The sequence below is a fragment of the Tachypleus tridentatus genome, chromosome 13, assembly GCF_004210375.1.
Source record: "Tachypleus tridentatus isolate NWPU-2018 chromosome 13, ASM421037v1, whole genome shotgun sequence".
NCBI classification, from domain to species: Eukaryota; Metazoa; Arthropoda; class Merostomata; order Xiphosura; family Limulidae; genus Tachypleus; species Tachypleus tridentatus.
Window position 1 is genome coordinate 63382037 of NC_134837.1, and position 27665 is coordinate 63409701.

Consider the following 27665-nt stretch of genomic DNA (forward strand, 5'->3'; position numbering starts at 1 on the left):
TATCTTTCATATACTTTATTAACAAAAATACTGAAATATACAGAACAAAAGATTGGTTTGATTCTTTTCTACTTATACTATAGAACTGCTATTTCACACTGGTCAAATTAGGCAGTCAAAGAGTATACAACTTTCAGACATAGCACACAAACTTTCTACTTAAAATTTTTAAGGATTATTCATCAGACACATTTCTACAAGTGATATTTTAGAGCCATAGTAAACCCCCAAAATTTAACAGCAGCATATTTTTTATTTATAATATTAACAACGATTATAACATATATAGAAAATATATCGGTTACATAAAAAAACAATTCTTCCTTTTTAAAAGATACTTATCTGAAAATGTTTAATGATGATATATAAAAGTGAAATGTTCTAAGGAACAAAACTCAACGTTTTAAAACTCTTTCAGTAAAAACTTTCTCTGTAAAACATTTAAGTCAACAGTTTCACTAGTTCTATCAGTCCTTAACATACATTGTTGTTAGAGTTATTAAAATTTGAATATAAGAATCTAAAGTATGTAAAATCTAACTAAATGAGTACATGAGAAGCTGTTTCAAAAACATGTTGCAATTAATCATTGTACACAAAATAACTCAATATCCTGGAGACTTAGCTAGGGACAAAATCCCCAGTTTTAGCAGCACCACACTAACTTATCCCTTCATAAATATATTTCCTCTTTTTATATATGGAATTTCCCAAAGTAATTTAATATAACGGTGTTTTAAAAAACCTGATATTATACCCAACAGGAAGGAAAAATGATTTTATTGGTAGTGTTATAGCTGGAAGTTAACTTTACAATAAAAGATAATTGAGCAAAATATTTAACAATAAAAGTGTGTAACAAATGATTTAAGATTAGTAACCATGTTTATATACTTACAAAATTCCCCACATACTGTTGCACAGAAATGATCTTAATGAAATGACTACAAAATATTTTAAAGTTGGTTCCTGTATATTAATATTTAAAATATTTATATGCAACATAATTTGATATTCAGATAATTAAGTGTTTCCAATAGCTGCTGGGGATAAATCTTGTATGGCTATCAAACTTGTGTCTTTGCATTCAACTTAAATCTAAGTGCAAATATCATTAGTGGTGAACTAGAATTTAAATTATTCCAGATTTAGATAAAAGCAGTTATTTTAAATTTAAAAATCAATGCAAATCATCACTTATTTAATAACAGTAATTCTGTGTTTGTAATTCATTTGAATTAATGTTGACTGACACACAGAACATTTACTATAGGCAAAGAATTACAAAAATCCTAGAAAACATACAAAATAAAATTATCATTTTAAATACATCTTCACAACACTTCATACATTTAGTCCCATCAAAAGATGTACAAAGAAACACCCACGAATAAAGAAAAAGTTGTCATTTTTCATTGTGTGTATAATTGTTACACAATGGCTTATATTACAACACTGGTACAACATATAAATAATTGATATTTGTAATATTAAATCTATAATTAAACCCTCGGTCTTGTAAGGTAGATAAAATCATTTAATGATGCTTATTTTATTCTAATTTTTGAAGGTACTTGAATTAGTTGGTTGTATTGTTTTTTTGCTGTAAAAGATATATTTGTTCCTTGATAAATACTTCAAGTTATTCATAATTATTTTTATTCTTAATGCAATTCTTGCCTATTCCCAATCTTTGTAAAATCTGTTAGGTAAGAAGTAAAACACTGAAGACTAAAGATGCAGCAAAAATTTTTAACTACCAGAAATAAAGGAACTTCCATCATAACAGTTTGGAAAGTTTAGAAAAGTATATGGTAATAGAAGGCACTCAACCCCATCTCAGTGAGTTTTTTTTTAAAGAATAATAAAGTTAATAGTACTTATAACCAAGATAAAAATACAACATATACTTTATACAATATCTAAATTAAAACAAAATTTCCATAAATGGAGTACAAGTCTTTACTTCACAATAAATGGAACTAAAAACTAAAATGTTTCATACAATATTATATCAAAAACTGACTAAACAAGACATAAATTTACCTTAAATTAAAGATACTTTTTAATTCTCAAATAATTCAGTAAGTTTCTAACCACTATCTAGATATCAATACAGTAAACAATTTTGTGTTCTTTTCACCTTTAAAAATTATACAGATTTCAATAAGCACAATAAAATGATTTATTAGAAGAAATACATGTTTAATATACATTTTTTTAAATTAAAGTTTATTTTCTCATTATAATTATTTGGTCAAATCTTGATGAGGGTAAGAACAGTTACACAGAAACATGTAGATTAAAGAATTTATGCCTTTTAATAAATCATTTCATTTTGCTCATAAAACTGCTTTATAATTTTCAGGATTTAAAATCAATTTGCATAAAAACCATTCATCAAGATTTATTTTGTAATAGTTTGAAGGTAAGACATGCAACAATAACCAAGAGGGAAAACTTCACTGTTCCACAGATAATACAATTTCCATCACTTAAGAGATGCAGGGTTTCAATAAATAGTTTTATTGGAAAATTAAACTAAAATGGCAAAAAGGAAAACTGAACTAAATAATTATGCATCTAATCTTATGAACAAGGTGTTCAAAAAGTCTGAAACTGTTGGTGATTTGCAGATTTTATTAATTTCAGATAAGAGAATGATTATAGTGTTTTAAAAGTATGAGAAGGTTGAATTAACTTTGCTGTATGGCAGAGAAAGTTGATCCCAATGGAAGGTTACCGCCAAATTTAATGCACACCAATGAGAAAGAGAGAAAAGCATCAGTAACAGCGCTGTTGGGAAGTTATCTAAATTTAGGAAGACTGGAAATGTGAACAACATTAATATGCTTCACAGTATTAAAAGAAATGGAAATACATTCTCCAAGTTTGTCTCAAATAATAAGAACAATATGTAGAACATATTCTGCAAAATGCATTGAAGTGCCTACAGTTCCAGGCCTTTTTGGACACTGTACAAAAGACTGTCCATGATACGGTACTGATATGCATATTTAATAAAGCAGGCAATAAAACCAAATAAAATTATGTACATTTATTATATTATTAGTACCTACTTTACAAAGTACATGTTCCAAGTTGCTACATATTTTTTAATGTTTTAAATAATTTCTATATTGAAAAAAAAGCACTTAGAGATTGGACAAATAACTGATCTGATCAGATATTAAATTTTGTAAGGAGCTATGGTATCTGATAGCTCTTCCTTCAATGGTTTATCTCACAGCATTAGACAACTACAATACCACTTGCACATGTGTCAAACATAATCAGTGTTTTGACATCTTGTTCACTGGTGGTTTCTAAACAGCAATATTTAATAGGATATTAACTACTATTTGTTCCATTCATAGCAATGGTTTAACATCTTTTCTAACAAAAGCAACAAGCATAAAATATTTTATCAAACTAAGATGTTTGTCTTATAAAATAGAAAGGCCTAGTATTTGGTGAAAAATTTGAAGTTTCTTTATCAATAAACCAAACATTAAAAAGTATACTCTCTATACTTAAATTAACACCAATATAAAATATTAATTTGTTTATATATTTATATAAATAATTACTTTTATTCAAAAATATCTTAAATGCAAAAACAGTCATAATGTAATACTAACACCTTGTAATAGAAGTTTATCAAACTACTTTGATAAAAACTGTTTAATGGGGTTTCTTTCTGCATACGATTTATGTCACCTAAAAGTCCAACTCTGCAAATAAAAACTATAATTCAATTGATGGAAAAACAAACTAAAAAATCTTTCAAAATGCAAAGCACAAGATGTAGCACAACTTCCACTATTTTACTGTAGTGTTTTGGTAATAAGGTCTTTCCCCAAAATTTGAACAACAGAACTAATTTCCAGTGATTCAGTTCTTTCTATTGGAAAAAAACGTGGTCAAATATTCAACATGAAAAGACAGCTGTCACCATTATTTCAATTTTTTTACATTATTCATTTCCACATTATCTTGACTGTACATTAAGAATGAATTATTTTTAACTAGACACTCTTGTACAAAAGAAATTTTATCCAGATGAGAGTTCACTTAACTACATAAAATTTAATATAAAACAGCAGAAAGCCTTCATCAAATCATAAACATGTTCTTATTTTAATGGTTACAGAAGTGTTGGTGGGGTTTGCAACCCACAAGTATGTTGTTTCTGATTTTGTTGATTACAAAACTGTAGCCCAAACTTTTACTGCATGTTATTTCTCGTTTTATTGGTTAGTTATCTTTACCCACAAATTTATTCCAAGTCATTTCACTAATAAATAAGTTCTTATATACCCAAAACTTGTAGTTAATATCTCATGCAAAAGGTATTTCAAGATAGTTCTTAAATTTTCAAACTTAGTAGTGTGTGGAAGACTAGAACTATGAACAGTTTCACACATTCTATTATCATATTTTAACATGATTAACTGTTATGAAACTGTACTAGAACATGAAACACTTTATCAGCTAAGTATAAAATTACAATCTACAATACCTAAAATGTACAGTTTTGTTTATAAAATCAAGAAATGAAATTTATTCTTCACATTGAGTTAATGTACAAAAACAAAGCTGTATGTATTATATTTTTTCAGTTCATTTTTTTAGGTTCAAATATATCACCCTTAGGATTTGTTGTATGAAATTGTTTAACATTATAATAAAATCTTAAAAATGTACACACAAACTGGTTGAGTACAAGTTTCCAATTATGTAATTATAAAATATTACTGAATAAAGAATGTGATGTAAAAATTTTTATAATGTGTGCATGTGTGCATATGCTACTATATTTTATGATACCCTGAGAAAACTAGTAATAAAATCATCTTTTATAACCCTGAACATCAGGTACAAAAAGCATAAGCATGGGAACAGCAAAGATTTATTAAAAAAGTTAAGGCCACATGTCATAGATGTAGTTTTGAAACCTACGTATATGAACAAGGTTTGCTTACCACCTGTTCTGGAATATATATTTAAAAAGGCATAAAAGCTCCTTATAATTTCTTTTAAAAAAATTTTAAAAATAATTTCTCTGTAACAGATATTTTGCACCTTTACACATTTCTGTTCCCACAAACACTATCAAAAATTGAACAAATATGTCTGTTTACAGTAGGTTTCTGGTATAATCTTTGATATTTCTTAAAGTAATAACTTCAAACATGAACTAAACTTCTTCTGGTACATAAAACACACATTTTTCTAATATTGGCAAGATGATACATTATCAATTTATTGCACATTAAATAAAAAACAATTAAAGAATCGTTATTACTCTTTCCTAAAGCGTGTATTATTTTCATGAAATGTAACATTTGATAAGTGCAGCAGAAAAAACTTACTAAGAACGTAGGAGTAATTTAACTGAATTACATTTCTCTTACCCAATATTTCAATGGAATACATACATAACAAAATAAACTATTTTTTTTTTATTTTAACCAATAAATATGATACCTAGATGATTTCATAAATCTAAACATATTATAAAAATATGAATTCATTAGAATATTAGTAACATTAAACCAAAAACACTATATTTCATTAGTTTATAACTAATTGAATCGTTTTTGAAGACATCATGCAAAGCAACAATCACTGTTAGTTTTATACATTTCCAGCAAAACATTACATCACAAAGATAGGTGATGTGTACTGTTTAGAAAAGGCAAAAGTTACGTGGTTTAGTGTGCAAATTTTACCTTTTCTTTTTACCAAGAAGTTCCAAATGATGAAAGCCCAGTTTCATTATGAGAATGTTAAAAAACAACTTGTAAAAATATCTGAATGATGTTACTGTTAAAAATGCTACAATACTTCCACACCTAATATTCTAACTATTCATAAAAAAATATTCTGTATAAAAAAATCAAACATTCATTATACCTTATATTATAAATGCATTAGAAACAAGACTTAAGGTCTCTGCTGTGGAATAACATTGTCTTTCAATAACAACATAATGAAAAAATATAATGTTGGCTCAAGCTAAATCTTCATTCCTTCTTGGGAGGAAGGAATCCAAACCTTTGTCGTAACTGTTCAAAGAGCACAAAGGTGAGGATGGTGTGAGGACCCAACCTTACAAATGCAGGAACATAACCCTACAAGAAGAAAGTTATTCACATTTATTAGACCTAAATGAGGTAGATATCTAAGAAAAAAAGAAAGAGCATATTTATACAGAAAGAAAGAGATTTATACTTATTATATCAAAGGTAATAAAAGTCAAAATTCAACCCTGAAGAAAAAAGTTTAAAGAATTGAGGAAAAAACAAAACAAATACTCATAACTTTTCACAAATACCATACTATAATGGAACTCTGCTTATATGATACTGGAAAAAAAAACATTGTGTGATGTGCAACCCCCAAATTTGCAAAATTTTTATCCCATGTGTATTTAGATTTGAAATAGGGGTCATGATTTTTCTGTTTCACCTTCATTTCCCATTATGGAGAACTTCATTTTTCTCCATTTGGGGTGCAAATATGACGTCATGAATACATTACACTCAGATCTAATTCACTGGCTCCACGAGAATTGATCTTTTAAAAAATAACTTTTAGACTAAATAGGTAAATCTAGAAACATCATTACAAGTACTTGAAACTCACCGTAACAATGAATGTGAAGGTTTTGAACCCAAAACAAATGTTATTTACTCTTATTACATAACTAGGAACACATGGACCTTCTTGTCTCATTTATTAATGACCATGGTTTAGCCAGTAAATACATCACTAGGCACTGGCAAAACAATGGTCGTTAATAAATTGTTTGTAAAAATGAACAACTGTCTTCTGCAATCGTGGAGTTTTACTGAGTAACAACAGTTTTAAATGTCAGTTGGGTAAACAGGTTATATTTACTAGATCAAAAGGCAAAGATAAGAGCATGACCCTACAGAAAAAAGAAAAAAGTGAAGGCAGTGACAAAACCTTAGTGAGAAAATGTTAAGAGTTTATTTTATCAAACCCAACCTCAAATAGAGGAACATAACCTTAAAAAAACTTTAAATTATGATGTCAAAACTGATAGAGCTAGGAGCATAATTTTTATAAAGGCTTATATTTACCAAACAAACTGATAAAGTTTAATTTGGTAGCAGAGAGAATTGTTTTTAATAAATTTTCTAACAAATAGTGAAAAAAAAATCAAAATATTCCAAGAAATGCACACTAAAAAACTATTGGTAGAAATAACTGTTTTAGGTGGGATCTGAAAAAAGCTCAGATCACACTCTATGAAGGTGATAAGCAAAACAATTTAGTGCATGTGTAGAGTAGATTAAAAGACAGAAAATTTTTATATCAAATACCTTTAAGAGTCATCAAGTACACATTAGAAGGTTATTATAAACATAATTAAAACATTGTAATCACTTTCCTACAAGATGTAAATTTTCATTTTACAAAAAAATACTCACCTTAAAAAAGCCCAAAGGACCTAGCTTGGCTGTTACCATTATAAGATGAAAAATGCTCTACATAATAAAATATAACAAAAATATGTTGGAAAACAAACACACCCAAAACAAAGAATATACTAAAAACAGAACTCATGAATTACTTGTGCCATTTGTTTCAAAATCTTTTTTACCTCTTCACTACCCTTAAAAAAACAAAAATATTCAAACTATACCATTATTATAATAGAAAAAAAATAAACATATTCTGCCTAGAAATACTACTGGTAAAGATATGCTCATCAGGAAGTAAAATTAACTACAGACATACAAGACAGATATAATAAAAGCCAGTCATTGTAAAAATCTTAACAGAAGATTACCTTTAACTCTTCTTACATTAGAGACAAAGTATATATGAGTATGTTGTCTGAAAATGCACTGAAAAAAATCTGTACTGAACATATCTAAGATAGTGAACACAGAAGACTTGAACATGCCGCTAACAGGTGTGAAAATTCTGATAAATGACTAATATTATCAGCACATGAAGAATGGATGAATACACATCCGGAGTTTTGCTTTATTTATTAATTCACAAACAGCAAATACATAGTTATGTTTCTCAGAGTAAAACAAAAGGTCTCTAAATGTTTATTTTTTGTTGTTTTGCAGCTATAAGATTCAGCTTCAGTATTCTGTGACATGGAAACATTAAACTTGTTGACTGCTCACTCATACTCCTATGGACCTCTAAGAAAAATTAATCTGAACTGATTATACTTATCTGTATCCCTGATGAAAACTTTTAATTAATTGACTATTAGCAATAATTTTGTTTTTATCATCAGTAATTGTTGATGCTTTTGGTTACATTATGTTTTGTTGCGTGTTCATGCTTCAAATATTACTTTCTAATTACATTCATCAAACCCAGACCTACTTTGATGATGACAAGAAACCCACTTGAAATAAATATGTATTCAAAACATTAACCTGAAGAAGGTAAAAGACTTAAGAAGGTAAAAATGTTGTTTTATATTTTATTTTAAAGTTTTAATTCCCACACCACTCATTTTGATAATACACTCAAACTTACTTTGTATTCTCCTGGCCTTGCATTCATTGTTCTAGTTTTCAAAACATCTAAAGGTTGTGTCATAGTTGTAGCAATAGCACCCTGGGGAAATGAAAATATTTTAATGTTATTTTCTGATAAGAGATTTATATTCTTGTTTTCAATATAAAATATAACATCATATTATATGCCAGTATAGATAACACACACACACACACACACACACAACAAAAAAAAAAAGAACAGTACACACACACACTTGATAGTAGGAAATCAAACTGGTTGATAAAATTAAAGAAATAATTGACACTGAACAACAAAATGGTAACAGAATAAAGATAATTAAAATTGAAAATCAAAATTGGTTGTCAAAGTTTACAAAATAGCTAACATTGAACAACAGATCTGATAAAAGAATAAAAACAATTAGGACTGGTTGTCAAAGTCTAACAAATAGAACTGAGCAACAGACGTGGTAACAGAATAAAGACAATCCTCACTAAACCACATAAAAAGAAAATAAGCAAGACTGCAGGGAAGAATGATACTTACTGCAAGTAAACTTGAAGTGAAGTGAGTTACCAAGTTATCCACAAAGTAGCTTGTGTGTAAAAGTGTTTGTTTAATCTGATCATACATGGAAAGCTGTATAGTAATAAAAAAAATTCATTAGCTACTTAATTATTTCAAACACCATATTTAAACATAAAACATATGTTGTCAGATCTACCAGCAAGAGAGAAAAAAGAGAATTCAGCTAAGTTAAAAACTTTTAAACCAAAATTCTAAAGTCATGTTTTGTCATCATTTCAATAATATATTGTTGGATGAAGGTTATATGTATTACTAAGCCATAACAAACTGAAGAATGAAATACTCTTTCAACAGAACAGACACAACACAATTATGCTTTCTAACTACTTTAGATACATTTTGAAATAATCTTAAGAACTTTGATAAAAATCTTTATCAAAAATCAATACTTTTAATTCCAGTATATATTTTCAAATGTTTCTTTGTATAATCTTTAGATAATTATTTAATCCTGATGTCATACTCCTACATTCAAGAGTAATGTCACTTTTACAGGGAGTGGATCTAAAGAATGTTTTTATGACACTACAGTCAACATCACTAACCTGACCAACTGTCATTAAGGCAGCCCTACAGGTAGCTGTAGAAGCTCCAGCAAAGAGTCTATTAATTCCTTCAGTTCTGTATACTCTCCACAAACCATCAACAGCATGCTTATAACTAAAGCAACAAGTCAGAAGAAATAAAGAAACAAAATATGTCACAATGTGATTTAAAGATAAATAAGATTTTAAAATGTCTCTAGTGAGGAACTGTATAATTCCCAATGTTGAAAAATTATCTTACATGATTTTGTTTTTTGTGTAATGTACACATGTAAATATTTAAAACTGTTGTTAATTTTTTTCTCAAAAGAGAAAAATAAATTGTATTCAAACTGTTATTATATTAGTTTGTTTTGTTTCAAATATGTACAAAGCTACACAAGGTCTATCTGTGCAACTTTGTACCAACAAGCTAAAGGAAAGGCAACTCTTGCCTAATTTAACAGTGGAATTTGTCCATCACTACTGTGATGCATCTATAGGCTCAAAGTGTAGAGTACCAATCTTTATAGAAACAGAATGTAAACCATGTATCATCTAACCCAAAGTCTGATAAACTAACTAGCAGATCACACTTACCAGTTACTAAACAAGATATATACACAAATTATAATAGCTTACACCAAAAAATGAACTGTTTAACCATTCTGATTAACCCTATGTGCACAGATGGAGGGCAAAGCAAGCATTCCATGACATTTTAAAGTTCCATTCAACATAGTATTTTGTATTTCATGTCAGAGTTATTATCCATCCATTACACCACAACACTACTGATTTAGTAACAGTTTGTGGTAGACAACAGTAAATACTAGATACAGTATACAGAAATACTGAAAAACTATTCACATGTAATTTGGAGGTTATAGAGGTTATGTAAAAACAATACACAAACTGTACAATTAACAGAAGTATTTTCATTCTTCGTCTTGTTGTCTGATCTGTTAGAGCCCTAGTAAAGCTGATCTCATTAATTCAGACATATTTCAAGTACAGATATCCTTGTAACACACTGACTTATTGTGTACAACACTTTTTACATTTTACTAAAAACTTGTCAAATTTTATTTAGATACATTTAAAGTTGAAGTTACAGTTAACATTCCCTCTCCAATATAGGCTTGATCTAATGAATCAAAACATTGCAAATTTGGTTAAATGGAGGACTTTAACGTGGCAATTGTTTTTGAAAGATTAAGTGCAAACACAAACAATAAGACAATAAAATAACATAGACATAATCTGTATTAGTATATTAAGGGATTGTTTTTTTTTGTACAAAATAATAGAATATTATTACTTTCAAAGATTCTCTAACAGACCACTAGTTCCCGAGTTTGTGTTTACTTATAGCAAAGCCACATTGGGCTGTCTGCTGAGCCCACCAAGGGGAATCGAACCCCTGATTTTAGCGTTGTAAATCTGTAGACAAACTGCTGTACTAGCAGGGGATGGCTAGTTCCTCAACCATTACTGTAAACCCTCAACACATTTTAAAAGTTTCAGTTTCACTTTAAAAAAAAAAGTACTTATTTGTCAGAGTCCATGAATTGTTATGAAACCATTAATTTAATAGGTTAATTATCATAGAGGGCTTCCTTGTATTGTGAAATTACTTAAAATATTTTAGGACAATTATTTTTATTCTTCTAGGAAAAGTGCAATCAGTAATTTATAACAAAAACATTCAACAGCATTAAACACGTAATTTAAACATGCAGTTTAGTACACATCCATCACTATAAAGTTTAGGTTAAAAATGAAATCTAGAAATGAGACTAGTCACTTGCAGGATTATTAACCAACCTTAAAAATAACAGTGTTTGTATAAAGTTAAAACAGGTAAAAAAGAAGAAAGGCTGAGCTCCAAGATTGACTCCATAGTTATTTAACTATCATATAGTCACAATGATAAGTTGCAAGTTGTTTTACTGTTTAAGATACAATAACTCATTGTTAAATATTTTTTATTTCTATACCAATATCAGGACAACTGAGTTCTCTAAAGTTTCACAAATTTACAATGTATCAAATGTTTTTAAACAATTCTATACAAGACTGTAAATGCCAGCTGTTGACTAATAATGTAATTTATATACACATGTATGAATTCTATACACACAAACAGTACAATCATAATCAATGTTCAATAATAAAAACAAAGATAAATAACTTACTTCCTTCTTTGATCTTTTGGTATTTTTATGTCATTCTGCATCCTAAAAATAATATAACAATTATTTGAGCTATTTCGTTTTTATAATCCTGTTAAATGATTATGACAAACAAAGCTTTAATTAAAAAAAAATTAATTAACTTAAGTCTGTTGTTAATTTGAAAGTTGGTAAATAACATGACTAGAGTAACATAAATAAACACCGATTTGATGTGGTATTGTACAGATCTAAAAAAAAAACAAACAAACAAGCTGGTATATAAATGAAGTTTTCAGATAGCTATCTGTGATGTGCCCACAATACAGATTAAACACTGAATTCTAGTTCAAGCTACCACCGAGTTATTAGGGACTGTACCCAGTGTTCAATTGTCAGCATATAATAATGTTGTAGTGCAAGAATTCAGTGTTAACAGTTTTTTTTTAAGCAATAATACAGACAATAGCAGTACACAATGATGTATTATTGTAACATGTTTGCATTTGGTAAAGTTTGTTGAATCAGACAATGTTGTATGAAGAGTGAACCTTTTTCAAAAAAATTAATTTCACCATATCATTATGGTGGTGTTGAAAGACTGTTTTTCTCTTTAGAATAACAAACAAGAGTGTAACAGAGTAACTTTTGAGAACTGCTCATGGAATAATATAACACTAACTAACCTTTTACTGTATGTCAATATAATTGGCATTAGAGTGTAGATTACAATTCAAATTTTTAAAACAAGTTTCAACCCCATAATTTCAAAAGAAAATATTTTAAAAGGTATTAACATTCATTACTGTGGCTCACACAATGTATCTGTGTTTCAGACTCTTCTTTTAGTTTGTACAAGCTCAATATTGTAGCAACCACACTTTTTCACTGATCTTACAATCTCTAAACAACTTCAAAACCAATATCAAGGTTTAATGTCATAACTTCTACCAGTAGAGAGAAATTAATAAATTTTCCCAGCCCAAAATAGAATCTGTGCCTATCTGTCCTTAACTTTCATGTTTATAATCAACAAAAATAACTTATTTTCTACTTAAAACTCTTGGTGGATCTTTTGAAATTTATGCCAGACAAGTAGAGGATTTGATTAGTTACACCATGGAATGCAGGTTGATTTTTATAGCATTTAAAAAAATATTTTTACCTTAAATAGATTAGTTAGGAAACCAGTTAGTTGATTTAGACATTCTATTTTAGTGATTTATGTTCTGAAATACATGTTTGAAAGGTAACTTAATATTTCTATCAATAAAGACATAGAAATAGAAACTAGGCTTAGACAACTAGGAATGCACAGTGTATGAATCCAGAGCTGCATGTATACACAAGTGTAAGGAAACTTGATAAATATAACGTGCTACTCTTCAGGCATGAAGAAAAAAAAAAAAAACCGTCATAGAAGTAATGTGGTAAAACAAATTAAAATACCTGTAACAACATAAGTAGTTGAAATTTTGAAAACAATAAAATTGAACATATGGTAACAAATAATTCATTCAAGTGAGAAGAAAAAAGTATTTGTTTCATATATTTTAAAATTTGTTATTACTGTACATTGATGATTTAGTTAGTTTTCTTTAGGGTAGAGAAAATAACAGACAAAATACAAACTTTTCAAGGTAAAAAGTTTTGATAATTATTTAGGGGGTACCAAAGATTATGCAAATGATATATTAAAACTGTAACACAAAGAAGTATTTTTTATCCTTACCATAAAAGTCATTTTGCACTCAGACTGAATCAGTAAAAGATTGAGAAATTCACAGGCATATTTTTAATACAAATACTTTATCAAAAAGAGTACAATTTTGTGTACAACAAACTTGTAAAATTTACTAAAAGGCTACACCTTTGTGAAGATATACACTGCTGGCCCAAATCTTAAGGCCAATGAACATAGAGACAAAATATGCATTTTATGTTGTTAGACTCAACCACTTATGAGTAGAGCTTTGAAAGATGAATATAAAAAAAGGAAAAATAAACTTTTTAGCATTTAATAGGGAAAATGTGAACACTATAAAAGTAGCCTAAATACTAGTTGGTCAAAAGTTTAACACTCCTACGAAAAGACATTTCTAGTCCTGATTTCTTCAAGCCCGTTCCCCTAGCTGTGGTTTCACTAGATAGTAGATAGGGACAGTGGGAATCTTGTTAATCCATTCATTAATAGATTTAAATGGCAATTTCATTTAAATACAAAATTATTAGCCTAATATTAATAACCTTTCAAGTTGCTCTGGGGCCTATTAGGCCCCACTTTTCGTAGGAGTGTTAAGACCACACTGAAACGAAGTGTTAATCGGTAAACATATAACGAAATTTAGTCATTTGTGTTCAGGCATTAGCGTTGTCAACATCTCCCACTGACATCACCTGTGTTACATTGGGTAAAAACATAGCAAAGGCTAAAAAGTTGACAGAGTTTCAACATGGCAGAATTGTTGAGCTGAAAAAGCAAGATCTCTCTCAACATGCCATCACTGGTGAGATTGGACATAGTAAAACTGCTGTTGCAAATTACTTAAAAGACCTTGAGGGATAAGGAACAAGAATTTCAAGTGGTAAGCCCAAGAAACTTTAGCCAGCGTTGAGAAGGAGGAATCGACGGGTTGTCCAGTATGACACCAACAGATCGTTGAATCAGATTAAGGCCTTTACGGATGCAGAATGCAGCTCAAAAAAAATAAGACGGCATCTACGAGAGAAAGGCTTTAAAAACTGTAAACGTCTTCAAAGGCCACCCCTCCTTCCACATCTCGGTTAAACTTTGCTGAGAAGTACCAAACATGGGATGTAGGAAAGTGGAAGAAGGTTTTGTTCTCTGATGACAAAAAATTTTAACCTGGATGGTCCAGATGGCTTCCAACGTTACTGGTATGATAAGGATATCCTACTGCAGACATTTTCTACATGACACGGTGAAGGAGGTTCCATCATGATCTGGGGTGCTTTCTCCTTCCATGAAACAATGGAGCTTCAGGTTGTACAGGGGTGTCAAGCAGCAGCTGACTACATTGGCATGTTGGAGAGAGCATCCTTATTAACTGAAGGTCCTTGATTGTGTGGAAATTACTGGATCTTTAAGCAGGATAATGCTGCAATCTACAATGCCTGCAGAACAAAGGACTTTTTCATGGCAAATAACGCGATTATTTTGGACCATCCAGCATGTTTGCCTGAACTGAACCCCACTGAAAATGTTTGGGGGTGGATGGCAAGGGAAGTCTATAGAAATGGACGTCAATTCCAAACAGTGCATAATCTTCGTGAAGCCATCTTCACTACTTGGAATAACATTCCAGCCAGCCTTCCGCAAATGCTTATATTGACCATACCAAAGTGAATTATTGAAGTTATTCGCAATGATGGCCGTGCAACTCACTAGTGAAACCTCTTGTTGGGCATTTCCTACCCTGTTTAGGACTTCTTTTTGGTATGGTCTTAAACTTTTGACCAGCTAGTATTTAGGCTAATTTCATGATGTTCACATTTTTCCTATTAAATGCTAAAAAAGTTTATTTTTATTTTCCCTTTCCTTATTTTCATCTTTCAAAGCTCTATTCAAATAAGTGGTTGAGTCTAACAACACAAAATGCATATTTTGTCTTTATGTTCATTGGCCTTAAGATTTTGGCCAGCAGTGTATTTAGTCAATTTAGTCCTAGTATTTAAAGTGTCATGATTTCCCAAGCTTTTGTAAAACAAAGAACTCATGCTTGTCAAGAGGTAAAACAAGTAAATGTTTTATTTCAAGTACTGACTAAATCACTAATAAGCCATAAAATTCTGCAAGTTAGCTACTGGAATTCCTGGAGAACAAGATATAAATGGGCAAAGCAATGTTTAAACAAACTACACTGTATGTTAAAATGTTACTGATATATGCTTTTCACAAATAATTATTACAGTTGATGAATGTCAGATAAATTTATGCTAGTCTTAAGCTTTGCTTTGGCATTATTAACAAGTTTTAAAATCTATCCTTTTTAACTAATCAATATTATCACAGATTATATCTGCTACATATAAACTTGCTATTTCATAAATGTTCTATAGATTAGATGTACTTCTACAGGATCCCCTAAATGTTAGGTTTCACAAGTAAATAAAACCAAAATTAATAAAAGTAACAAATATTTATAAAGTTCATACTCATGCTGTGTTGTAACCTATAGAGTGCATAATTATTCTCATAATTCATGGCATGTGCACCTTTTAATGACATCATGATAACAGAAATTGCAACATTAAGCACCCTTTTCATGACATCATTTTAGTGTCTACTGACTGACTAACAGTACGTATAATGGCAGAAGTGCTTAAAAGTGACTTCTAGGTTATCTGCAGTTCCCTGTTGGGGAAATTATCACAGATTAAAAAAAAAACTGCAATAATTCTAAGAACATATAAGTGAAACAAAAGAAGAATATATATCAACCACATCCAGCTCTAGACAGGTCTTTCGTTTAATGCCAAAGTTCATCAGGACAGGTGAATACAACTGACATTAGTTTTGCAGTTCTATTTACAGATAGATCTTGTATAGACTATGTTAGTGTAAACGTGTTTTCTTATAGCAAAGCCACATTGGGCTAACTGCTGAGCCCACCGAGGGGGATCGAACCCCTGATTTTAGCGTTGTAAATCCGTAGACATACAGCTGTACTAGCGGGGGGCGTTAGTGTAAACACTCATTAAATTTACCTTTAACTACACAAGTAGACAGTTTGTCTGATGCAAGTTAAACAATGTTACACATTACCTAACATTGACCATATCAGCAGGTGTGCCAACAAAACCACCAGCAGATCCAGCTGCTGCAGCAAACATAACTTTTTTGTAAAATGGTAATGGTTCTCCTGGCTTTGTCATATTTTGCTTCACTACCTCATAAATACCAAATCTTGTGGTAGAGTAAGTCAGCTGAAAGTAGACATGAGATCTGTTAATGAAATATGTTTCATTATAATGTGCAGATTACTCCTATTATTATGAAATCTAGAGTTCTCAGCCCTCTTTTCAAACTATTGAATTTAACCATGCATATATCATATGAAATCACAATAACACATTTTAAAATACAATCTCACATTTCCGAGATTGAAAAGAATATATGTATACACAAGCAACTGAACTACAAATATCCAGTTAAACTCTATGTGCCACACTGATTCAGCCTTGACTATATGTAACAGAAAGTAAAATATTTCATATTTGGGTTTCTTCTAGTGGATAAAGGGAAAAGGCACTTAGTATGAATTTGTCACTTACAACCAGATGACACTGATGAAATTAATGAAACACTTTGGGATGAGATTACAATTTCAGCTGTTAGGAGGTAATACTTATGGCTGATTACAATTTCAAAACATACAGATTGGGAAATGTTAGTTAAACCATGAGAGAGATTTTTGGAAAATTTTCAAAATGGGTTTGCTCACCAATTGGTCAAGGAAGCTACTAGAAACAATTTTAGCATTGTAAATCCAAAGAGGACAGGTAAGAATAGTATTCAGCTAAGGCAGTTTTTATTTTTGTAACAGGGTGATTGGCCTTTGGATGTTATAAAGGCAGTCAATTTAAATGACTTAAAATAAAACTTAATATATGAATAATAAGAGCTGGCTTTAAGATTTATTTTTTTAAATTTAATAGCTTAGTTCAGAAGATTGGACAGCTGAGATGGACCAACAGTTCCCTTGTCATTCCTAAACATTATTTTATGTTACAAATAAAAAGACAGATGTATTTCAAAAGATACAGAAATAACAGAGATAAAATGTTAAATGCTTTATTTCATAAAAATGTCCACATCCTTTAAAAGTTCCTGTGAGGTTTTTCATTCCATATTCTTACCTATTCATTTTATGAAAATCTAGATTAGTGAAGTGTTTAATTATTTTTCACACAAACAAATGTATACATGCCACTTCAAATCTTTAATATGTTACAAAAAATCCTTAAACTCCTGAATAGCTTTTTCTTTAACAACTGGAAATAATTCTGTTTAAAAAAAGAGACTGACCTGACGAAGTAAGGAAGCACTGAGACCATTATAAAGTGCTAAAACCCCTTGGTAACGAATGATGTTAATAGTGTTACGAACAATGCTAATCTTTCCTTCCTGTTGTGTCTGAAGATGGACCTTTGATAGATGTTTCCAAGAGAAGTATTCATTCAACAAAAAACAAGTTATGTTACATTGTTGATTTCTACACATTTATTTGATGAGACTAACTAATAAATAAAAGGAATTAACAAAAAATATTAAAGTTTATTTGAGCTACCAAGAAATAAAATATATCAAAAAGTGTTTCAAAAGTCAAAATGCTCTTTCATAATTTTAAAGTATGTTAACTTTTCAAAAACAATACTTGAACAAACACAGAATTCATGTTGTTGTGAAGTAAAGATTTGTTCAATACACGATCGCCTGACCTTCATACCACAAATGAAATGTATTTACTGTGAACCTTTTTTTTTTTATTATTATTATTCAATAGCTATTTCCAAACAGGAATTACATTTGATGGACGAGACAAACACTTAACGTTACTGTTACAACTGAGAAAACATGTTTTGGTATCTGTGAAAAACCTTAATAAATAAATTGCTAAAAATAATTTCTTTTTAACATATAAAAAGTGCAAATGTTTTGGGTTTATTTTATATCACTAATCTTGAAATGATTCAGAGAAACTGAAGCTAAACTATTCAACATTACTCGATTGAAGTTTTCATGGAATAATCCATCTACATATTAAATAATAAATTTTTCAAAATTAGATAAAGTTTCATTTTTGGATATATTTAACACATCAGTAATTAAATAAGGAAAAGTTTCACAAACTTCTTGTAAAGCATTTCTACAAAAACATTTTTACTAAAATGTTACAATCCTATACTAAAATTTTCTAAGACTATGATGGTTAAAGAAAACTAAAAGAAATAGCCAATACAAAAACCCTAGTATCTTAAAATGCATACTACAAATTGACTAACAGTATTAATTACTATGGTACAATAATACTTTCCTACATTATTTACAAGATCTCCTATATGATCTAATATAATACTAGGTAATGGTATGAATATAATAAACAGAACATGTGCATTACACTGCCCCATACAACTCCCAACTAAAAAGTACATTAAACACAAGTGAACTGCACTAGAAAAATACTTTTAACATTTTACAAGTTTGAACTGCAATTACAGTGTGTGCAAGTTATAAATTATATTATCACACTTGTAAATTACAATCTTTCACTCAGTAACAGTTCAACTCCCTGAGCTGTTATCGATACTTGCTACAAACATAAGCAAAGATAAACAGCAGATTTTGAAGTGGTGCCCATTTTTTTTGGAAAATTATAAATGAAATAAAGGTGTTAACAGTTGCATTTAAATTATCTGAAGTGCAAAATCAATCTGGATTCCACAAATTTTCCTTGTAAAACAATTAGAAAAATAAGGAAAAAACAGGAACAAAAAACTTTTTCCACAAGTAAATAAATTTGACAATTTTACTCTTTACAATATTATTTCATAATTATTGAATACAGAAATGAGAACTAAAGATATTTTACTAAGTATCACAGAAATGTTATTTGCATTCAGGCAACTCTTATACCAAGTACAACAATTTCCAACTGAACTAAACAGTTCTCACCTTTAGTAAGTCCAGGGGATGGGTACAGCAAGCTGCTCCTGCACTTGCCAGGCCTCCAAAGTACCACCGTGATAAACGATTCTCATTTGTATTCATGACTACTGAAAATGCTTGTTTCTAGCTGACTAATATGCTGATTACATAAATAAAAGTGAGTTAATTCTGAACTATCTGTTATACAAACTCAAAATTAATGGTCTTATTTTTAAACTAGATTCAATGCATTTGCTTCTAGTGGCCAAATACAAGAAAAACAAAAGGAGATTGTTGTCCTATTGTACAAAATAACATATATCCAATAGCCTATTTTGCAATTTATGGGAAATATACTACTACTTTAATTGCTTTTGAATTTGTTGCCAAAATAAACTTAAAAGATAATCTTACAACTCAATAACACATCAAGGCCTTTTTACTCTAAACAAGTACTTTAATTACAAGTGACCACAAGTAATAGTTAACATATTTTTGGTTTATGGCATGCAGTTTCTACCAGCTGAACCAGTATATACATAAAAATTTTGTTAAAAATTATTTTCTTCAACCTTTTATTAGAATAATAAAATGTGCTCAAGGTACTAAACCAATCACCAAAAAGCAATAGTTTGATGAAAAATTGTTTAAAAAATTTTTTAATTCACATATTACATGCAGTTTAACCAAGTTTTATCCTTGAAATGAAAGAAAATCTTTAAGAAAAAAGCATGTTAAATTCATTTTAAAACACACTGAGTGCATTCAATACAACATTCCTCAAAACTGAATAATACTTTTATATGAAACAAATATATAGATACATGATGTCTTAGTGTAAAAGATTTTTACTCAAGATGCACATCTTGTGGTTACCATCATTAAAAGGTGTAGCTGTGAACTGTAGAATAGCAGATGTACATTCTACAGTTAAAATCATTAAATGATGTAGCTGTGAATTATGGAGTAGCAGGAACCAAATTCAACACTCAGCTCTATAAGGAAGAATGTTGATTTGCTGGTAAAGCAAAGGTACTTGTAACAAAATTACCATCCTTTTAGTATACATACAGGTATTAACTTTACAAAAAAGAACATATTGACACAAAGTTGTTTGTTGTAATTTATGTCAAGACCAAATAAAAAATGATTAAAAGCTGGCACCCAGAGAAGTGAAAAAAAATAAAAGAAAGAATGACAAAAGTCATTACAACCCTAGGTCCAAAACCTGACACCAAGTGAGACAATATTAGTCATGTATAAGGCATAAAAATCCCAACCTCCTTGATAACTTGTAGTCTGAATAAAGGTTCTTAGAAAAAATGAATTTTAGATATATAAAAACCATACATACAAATAGGGAAATGTTTTCAACCCTCAAATTAGACTTGGTTTTATAGTGTTTATAACCCATGATTTGTGATGTCTACAAACTGTATTAAACTGGCTAATTTTACACTTTTCTCTGTTACAACACTAAATGTAAAACAAAAGGTTCCAGTTACTTATTTCCTACATTCATTGCATATATAAATACCAGTACTAATAATTAGTGGAATTCACTACAATACTTATGGTATATTTAATTTTTTGCATGACTAAAGTGTTAAGGGTCTTTTGACCAGTAAAGCCATGAACTCAAGTCTTTGCATGACCTTCAAAAGTTATTCACTAATAAAAGTGTAAACCATATTTAGGTACATCTTATTAATGGAAAAAGTACAAAAATAAAACAGCTGGCTAACATGGAAACTACACATGCTTCCCTTTTCTATATGATATTTGGCATTGACAAATACAGAACACACATGGCTTGCCAATTTATATACATTACTTACCACTTTACATGAGTGCACTCTAATAGTCTTATCAGCATGACTTTCAAGCAAATATATATATTGCCTTTATAGATAAATCGTGAGAGCTTTTCAATGAATTTGATTAAAATGTCATACACTAACACTCATGCCATGCAATCAGGTATATGTACCTCAACGTGCAGAGAAAGGTTTCTAAAAAGATCACCTGTATGGCAGTTAGTTCTAACATATTGAAGCTGGCACTCTTTCCATATACTATGTAGTAATCCTGAAATCAAAATAAAATTGAAATGGGTAAGGGAGACACACACCTAACCAAAGATTCCTGGGTATGATTTATGAAGAAAAATCATTTATATATATTTTCTGCTTAATTTTTCTTCATGTAGAATAAAGAAATTAACAAACAAGTTACACAAAATAAAAAAAAAACCCTATCAAAACACATGTATAACATTTAAAATGTCACTTACTCAAGGTATCAAAGAAGAGGTAACACAGAAGCAACCATATTGTTTGGTAGATTTTTTTGCATTCTTATACAAGTATTTTAGCAATAACAAAAACACCACCAGGAGCATTCTGTTCTTAGATCTACCACATATCTATTATACTGATATTGGGGAAATCCAGCACTCATTAAAAAATTCTATCCCTTGCCAGAAGCCATAAATACAGATCAAATCAAATAACAATGCATTTTGAAAGAGAATTATAGTTTACAGCATTAAAATATCTTTCACCCACCACATGTAGCCTAAATTAACTCTTTCAACATAGGTTTGGTCCCTGGGACCAACCCCTCAACCATTTTGTGCCTGTTATAGTTTTAATGCTATCACTTTTAAATCATAAACCACATGTTCTTGAAATTTAGCAGGTTTTCAGTAAACATTAAGGCTTTCATACACAAAATATCAGATGCTTTTATTAAATCTTAAAATCTGTTAAGCAATGTTTTTCTCATTCCTTTTTTCTTTTCACATTACCTATTCAACATGGAAAGTAATTTTCATTTTAAGCTTAATAATTTTATATATCAGAAAATTATCAGATTTATCTTGTGAAATCTTTACAGCATCCAGATAATTACTAAACATTTTCCAAGAAAATTTTATGTTATCTGTTGATTTCACTAACAAATCTGTATAGGTTTGATCAATTTGATTTCATAACTGCAATAAAAATAAATACCTTTTTCATTCCAGATTTATTATGAATTATTATTATAAATTCCAACAAAGAAAAAAACATTTAAACTAAATAGCTTAAATCTCATAACAATATACATTTATATATTTTTATTATATTAATCTTTCATCTGTGCCATGCTAACAATACACAAGTTATAATGATGCAGCACGTGTACTCGTATTACCATATCCAATAATATAAAACTGACTAACCTTTAGTTGTTATAAAGTGACCTGTCTTTGCTGTGTTTTAATGGACCACTGTTTTGTAAAATAGTCATTTCAACTATTATACCTTTTACATTTATATACATTACTATTTACAAATAAGTTCATAAACTTTTTTTTTTAAAAACACAGAACAGTAAAAAAGAAATAAAGTAAATAATTATCTCTTCTTGTTACAACCTTTGTACTCATTTGCTGCTTCTCATAGGTTGCAAATCTCATAAAATTTCACAGTATCAATATAATACAGTTCCACTACAATTTATCAAGCTAAGTAATTAAGCTGTATTTGGGTCTAAAGAAATATGAAATTGTGAGCATATGAAAATCTCTCTTTACCAGATTGGAGGTTTGCATTGAAAGAATGAGATGACACAGTAATACTTGAAAATGGCTAAGAAACCTATGCGGTGAACATTCTGAGCTTTCAATTGGTTATTCACATCATATACAGAAGTATACATAAGGGAACATTTCCAAACATGGAAAGAGGTGAGTGGGGCCAGTGTCTTAGATTCAATGAGTGATATCTCAGTAAAAAGAGAGAGAGAAAAAAAACTTTGTATTTTAACATCAGGCATCTAATGTTAATCAGAGCTGCATTCAACCTACCATGAATCACAAAAATTGATGTTTTAGTATGTTTTCCTATGAATTTAATTAATGTATAACACTAAAATTTAAAGTATAATCTACAGTTTGATACCAAACTTACTGACATATTCATAAAATTGTCCAATAATATTTTGAATGCAATTCAACAAATGCAATGGCACTGCTTTCAACACATGAAATGTTTATGAAAACTAAGATGGACAAAGTAGTAGTTTGTCAATAAAGATGGAATTCCAAAACTACAAACACCAACTTACAAAATTTCAACAAACATTCTCTGGCCTCATAACTTAGCCAACTGTTCACATAAAAGTGGAAATATAAAGCAAGGAATCCATGTGTTAAAAATGTAGTAATAAATCTATCTTCATTTTCCTCCAATAGTTTATTGCTCTCATAAACCTCATGAAAATTGAAATCTCAATATCAAATCAGACATCAGTTCCATGATCTTTTTGAAACAAGAAACATTCAGAAATAAAATCTTAGTGATTCCTTTTATTGGCTTCTTGGTTGGGTGTTTAAAGAACATTTGCAATAATCAGTTCTACTGCATCTTTTCCATCACATTCAGAAGCCATATTCAACATGAGTTGAACACTATTATTGCACTTGATTGCACACTGTGCAACTCATAATATCACGCATTTATTTTTTTAAGATGCTAGGCATTATAAAAGAGTTTCATACAAAGCAGGCAATCAAAAGTCACAGAATTATATTTTGTAACTTAGCAGTTTCAGTAACAATATGTCTCTTGAAAAACAAGAAATATCAAATATTTCGTAATGACTTATTGAAAAACAGTGTACCTGTCTTTCATAAATTAAAAAAAAAGGAAAATATAACAATGTCATTTTTGAATAATTATTCTTATAATAACAAATTTTGATTATCTCTATTTTTATCATAGTTCTTTTTGTATTTGTGAGAAAATTTTCTCATTTTAAAGTTTTCCAATATGATCACTGCTTTGGATACAGCAATCTTATGAGAATATGCAAGAAAGTAAAAGAATATTCTAAGCAAGAGGAAGGTACAAATAACAGTGGATGAAAAAAAAAAGTTCTGTTCAAACTAAAGGTATGATTAAAAGAAAAATGAAACACTAGTGAGCAAAAATACAAGTTGCTCCTCACATGACTGGAATTATAAAGGTGAACACAGAGTTTTAAGAAATCTAAATAGCTCACACTATATGTACAGTAAATTATAACTGTCAAAAAGAAGCCAAGTGAAACACAGATATATTACAATAAGCTCCAGACTGAGTTCCTGAAAGTTGTCTTGAAAGAAACTTTGGAATATATAGCAGGGTACACATTTATTTTGAGTCACCAAAATGAAAACAGAAAGAAAAAGGTTGAGTGAAAAGTGACTTTTGTATACTGAAGGGGAGAAAATAAATGCAGACATAGAAAGGAGTTGTCCAAGATTTTTTTATAAGATAAAAGGTCTGTGCATTACATTCAACAATATGGAGAAGAAAAAAACCTTAGAAGAAAAATGAAGTAAGAGATAATATGATCTGTGATGATGAGAAAACTCACTTGTAGAGAAAAATGTATATGTAAAAATGGCTGATATGGATTGAAATTTTATGTAGAGGAGCAAACAATGTTTCAACCTTCTTTGGTCATCATCAAAATGGGTTCTTAAGAAGATCACCAAAAATAAATGCAATGCCCACTTCCTCCAAGATACAAAAGAAGAAAAAAAAAAACAGACATTCTAATTACCATAAACTAGAAGAAAGCAAAGATGGTATTCCATCATTTTTTGTTTATTATCATATTCATATTTTGTATACTTTTTTCTGTCATTTAGATGAGGTCTATCTCAGGTAGATGAATTAATCCACATGCAAGTTTTATTTCTGAACTACTTCATTGGATTTCTAACTATCATGAAAATACGTTTATAAAGGGTGTTCGGAAAGTCACTGTGCACTTGTATATTTATTAACAGATATGTTTCAATATAGAATACAAGAGGTAAATATGAATGACAATTATAAACAATGTTGAAAGTGACCCCCATTGGCATCAATACAGGCCTGGATCCTTATTTTGTTTCTAAACACCGCTATCAGTTGCTGGCTTGAAATAGGACTGAATAAAATACGATTACAAAACTGCACAGTGACTTTTCGAACACCCCATATAACAAATATACAGACTTACAATCCAAATGTTAGAAAATAACCCAAATACATTTACAAGTCATCTGTATGGAAATAAGAACCATACCTTGTAGGAACAGAAATATATTTATTACACATTTGGAGAAACTATGGAATAGGATATATTTGATATTTCATAGCTAATCAACATGAACACTAACTTGTTTTATAAAATATTCAAAAAACAATATCTGTTCTCAATTTTTGCTCAAAGTCAATATCAGTATCATGCAGTACTGTATTAGTTAATAAAGAAAAAAAAACAACTGGTGAAGCCAATTAAAATATATAAATACATGTAGTTATGTACCTTGATTACAAGTCAAAATAATTATCTTTATTATAAAAGTCACTAGTTAGGCCTCACTTGAAATACTTTGTATTATCTTGGTTTCTTTATCTTGAAAAGGATATTAACTAACTGTAAAGGGTTCATGAAAGTTTCTAAGATGACTCTAAGAATGAAAATTTATCATCTGTATGGAAATAAGAACCATACCTTGTAGGAACAGAAATATATTTATTACACATTTGGAGAAACTATGGAATAGGATATATTTGATATTTCATAGCTAATCAACATGAACACTAACTTGTTTTATAAAATATTCAAAAAACAATATCTGTTCTCAATTTTTGCTCAAAGTCAATATCAGTATCATGCAGTACTGTATTAGTTAATAAAGAAAAAAAAAACAACTGGTGAAGCCAATTAAAATATATAAATACATGTAGTTATGTACCTTGATTACAAGTCAAAATAATTATCTTTATTATAAAAGTCACTAGTTAGGCCTCACTTGAAATACTTTGTATTATCTTGGTTTCTTTATCTTGAAAAGGATATTAACTAACTGTAAAGGGTTCATGAAAGTTTCTAAGATGACTCTAAGAATGAAAATTTATCTTACAAGAAAAGGTTAGGTCTTTGCTAAGATGTTCTCATAATTTCAAATCAGTGTTAAATAATAATTGTGTACAATGTCAACACAACTAGCTGGTAGCTGTACAGATCAACCCTTAAACAAACTGTTTCAACTCTTTTAAACTTTTGTAAAGTGCCAATTTCCACTACAGTAAGTGATAACTCATTTCACACTTTTACATTTCTGTCCTATTGCTGTAATTTCTTCAGAATACACTATAGAAAAAAAAAAAAAAATGTAGCCCTACACTACAGAGGGCTATTGTATTGCTTTATTGTTCTGCCAGATGATCTTGTAACCCTTAATAATAATAATAATTAATATATCCACTTATACTACTTTTCTCTAGAGGTTTTGTTTGTTTAAAGTTAAGCACAAGGTTACACAATGGGCTGTCTTTGCTCTGCCCACCACAGTGATCAAAACCCACTTTCTAGTGTTGCAACTCTACTGACATACTGCCGTGCCACTGAGAGGCATTCTCAGGATAAAATAATTAAGTCAAGAAATATCAAGTTAAAATGAGTTAGCTTTCATTATATAATAAATGCAATTTGCAAGATCTGTTTATGTAAGCCTATTACTGTTCTACGTTTGCAACGTAGTTTTTAATTCAGTATAATATTACTACTGAATCACTAATTTACTAAATCTCAGGCTCAAGTGTTTCAGATAGTATTAAGATTTGTTGTCGTAGCATTACTATTAAGTATTAGTTCTATCACTATAATGCTATAACAGTAATCAGTATTACTTGTATGTAGTATCGCAACTCTAATAGTAACATTAACAAAGCAACTAACACTGGTATTACTATAAGTTTACAGACTTTAATTTGTAACATACCTCAGTTATCAATTTCGTGACTTACGCATATATATTTTGACTTACATTTCAGTTAAACTATTTTCAATGCAATAAATTATCTTCCGTAAAATAAATATGCACAAACTAATCAACAACAACGTTATCTTACCCAAAATAAGATTCCTCACTTAATCCAACAAACTTTACAGACCTTTAAAATCACACACTTAATAGCTCCCCCTAACAAGCCTCAGGAAGTTAATATTATATTTTATTATTTTTGTGTTAGTCCTATTTATCAATTAGTACAAAATCACAAATATCATAATCCAGTTTCAGAGAAAAATGCTAATTTTATTATAAAATATACAAAAATAAGATTTCGGAGTTAAATTAAAACAATTCACATTTTG

The 27665-nt window shown here is 29.5% G+C and overlaps 1 protein-coding gene across 5 annotated transcripts; it reads right to left on the minus strand.

The window, feature by feature from the left end:
* LOC143239405 (mitochondrial dicarboxylate carrier-like) lies at positions 1 to 27496 on the minus strand. 5 transcript variants are annotated; one of them, XR_013021167.1, is made up of 11 exons: positions 27422 to 27493; positions 19509 to 19641; positions 17862 to 17981; positions 16599 to 16759; positions 11837 to 11878; positions 9660 to 9774; positions 9073 to 9165; positions 8542 to 8622; positions 7464 to 7520; positions 5920 to 6137; positions 1 to 3734 (listed from the first exon to the last, which is right to left on the minus strand). XR_013021167.1 is itself a non-coding variant. In XM_076480430.1 (11 exons), the coding sequence occupies exons 3-11, from the start codon at positions 19602 to 19604 to the stop codon at positions 6030 to 6032; spliced, it is 873 nt and encodes a 290-aa protein (XP_076336545.1). In that variant the 5' UTR covers positions 19605 to 19641; positions 22708 to 22755; positions 27422 to 27496; the 3' UTR covers positions 1 to 6029. The 5 variants fall into 5 exon arrangements, 4 of the variants coding, with proteins under 4 accessions (XP_076336545.1, XP_076336547.1, XP_076336544.1 ...); XM_076480430.1 differs by adding an exon at positions 22708 to 22755 and having other exon boundaries at positions 1 to 6137; positions 27422 to 27496; XM_076480432.1 differs by adding an exon at positions 21507 to 21569 and having other exon boundaries at positions 1 to 6137; positions 27422 to 27437.
* Between the last annotated feature and the right edge of the window lie 169 nt (positions 27497 to 27665).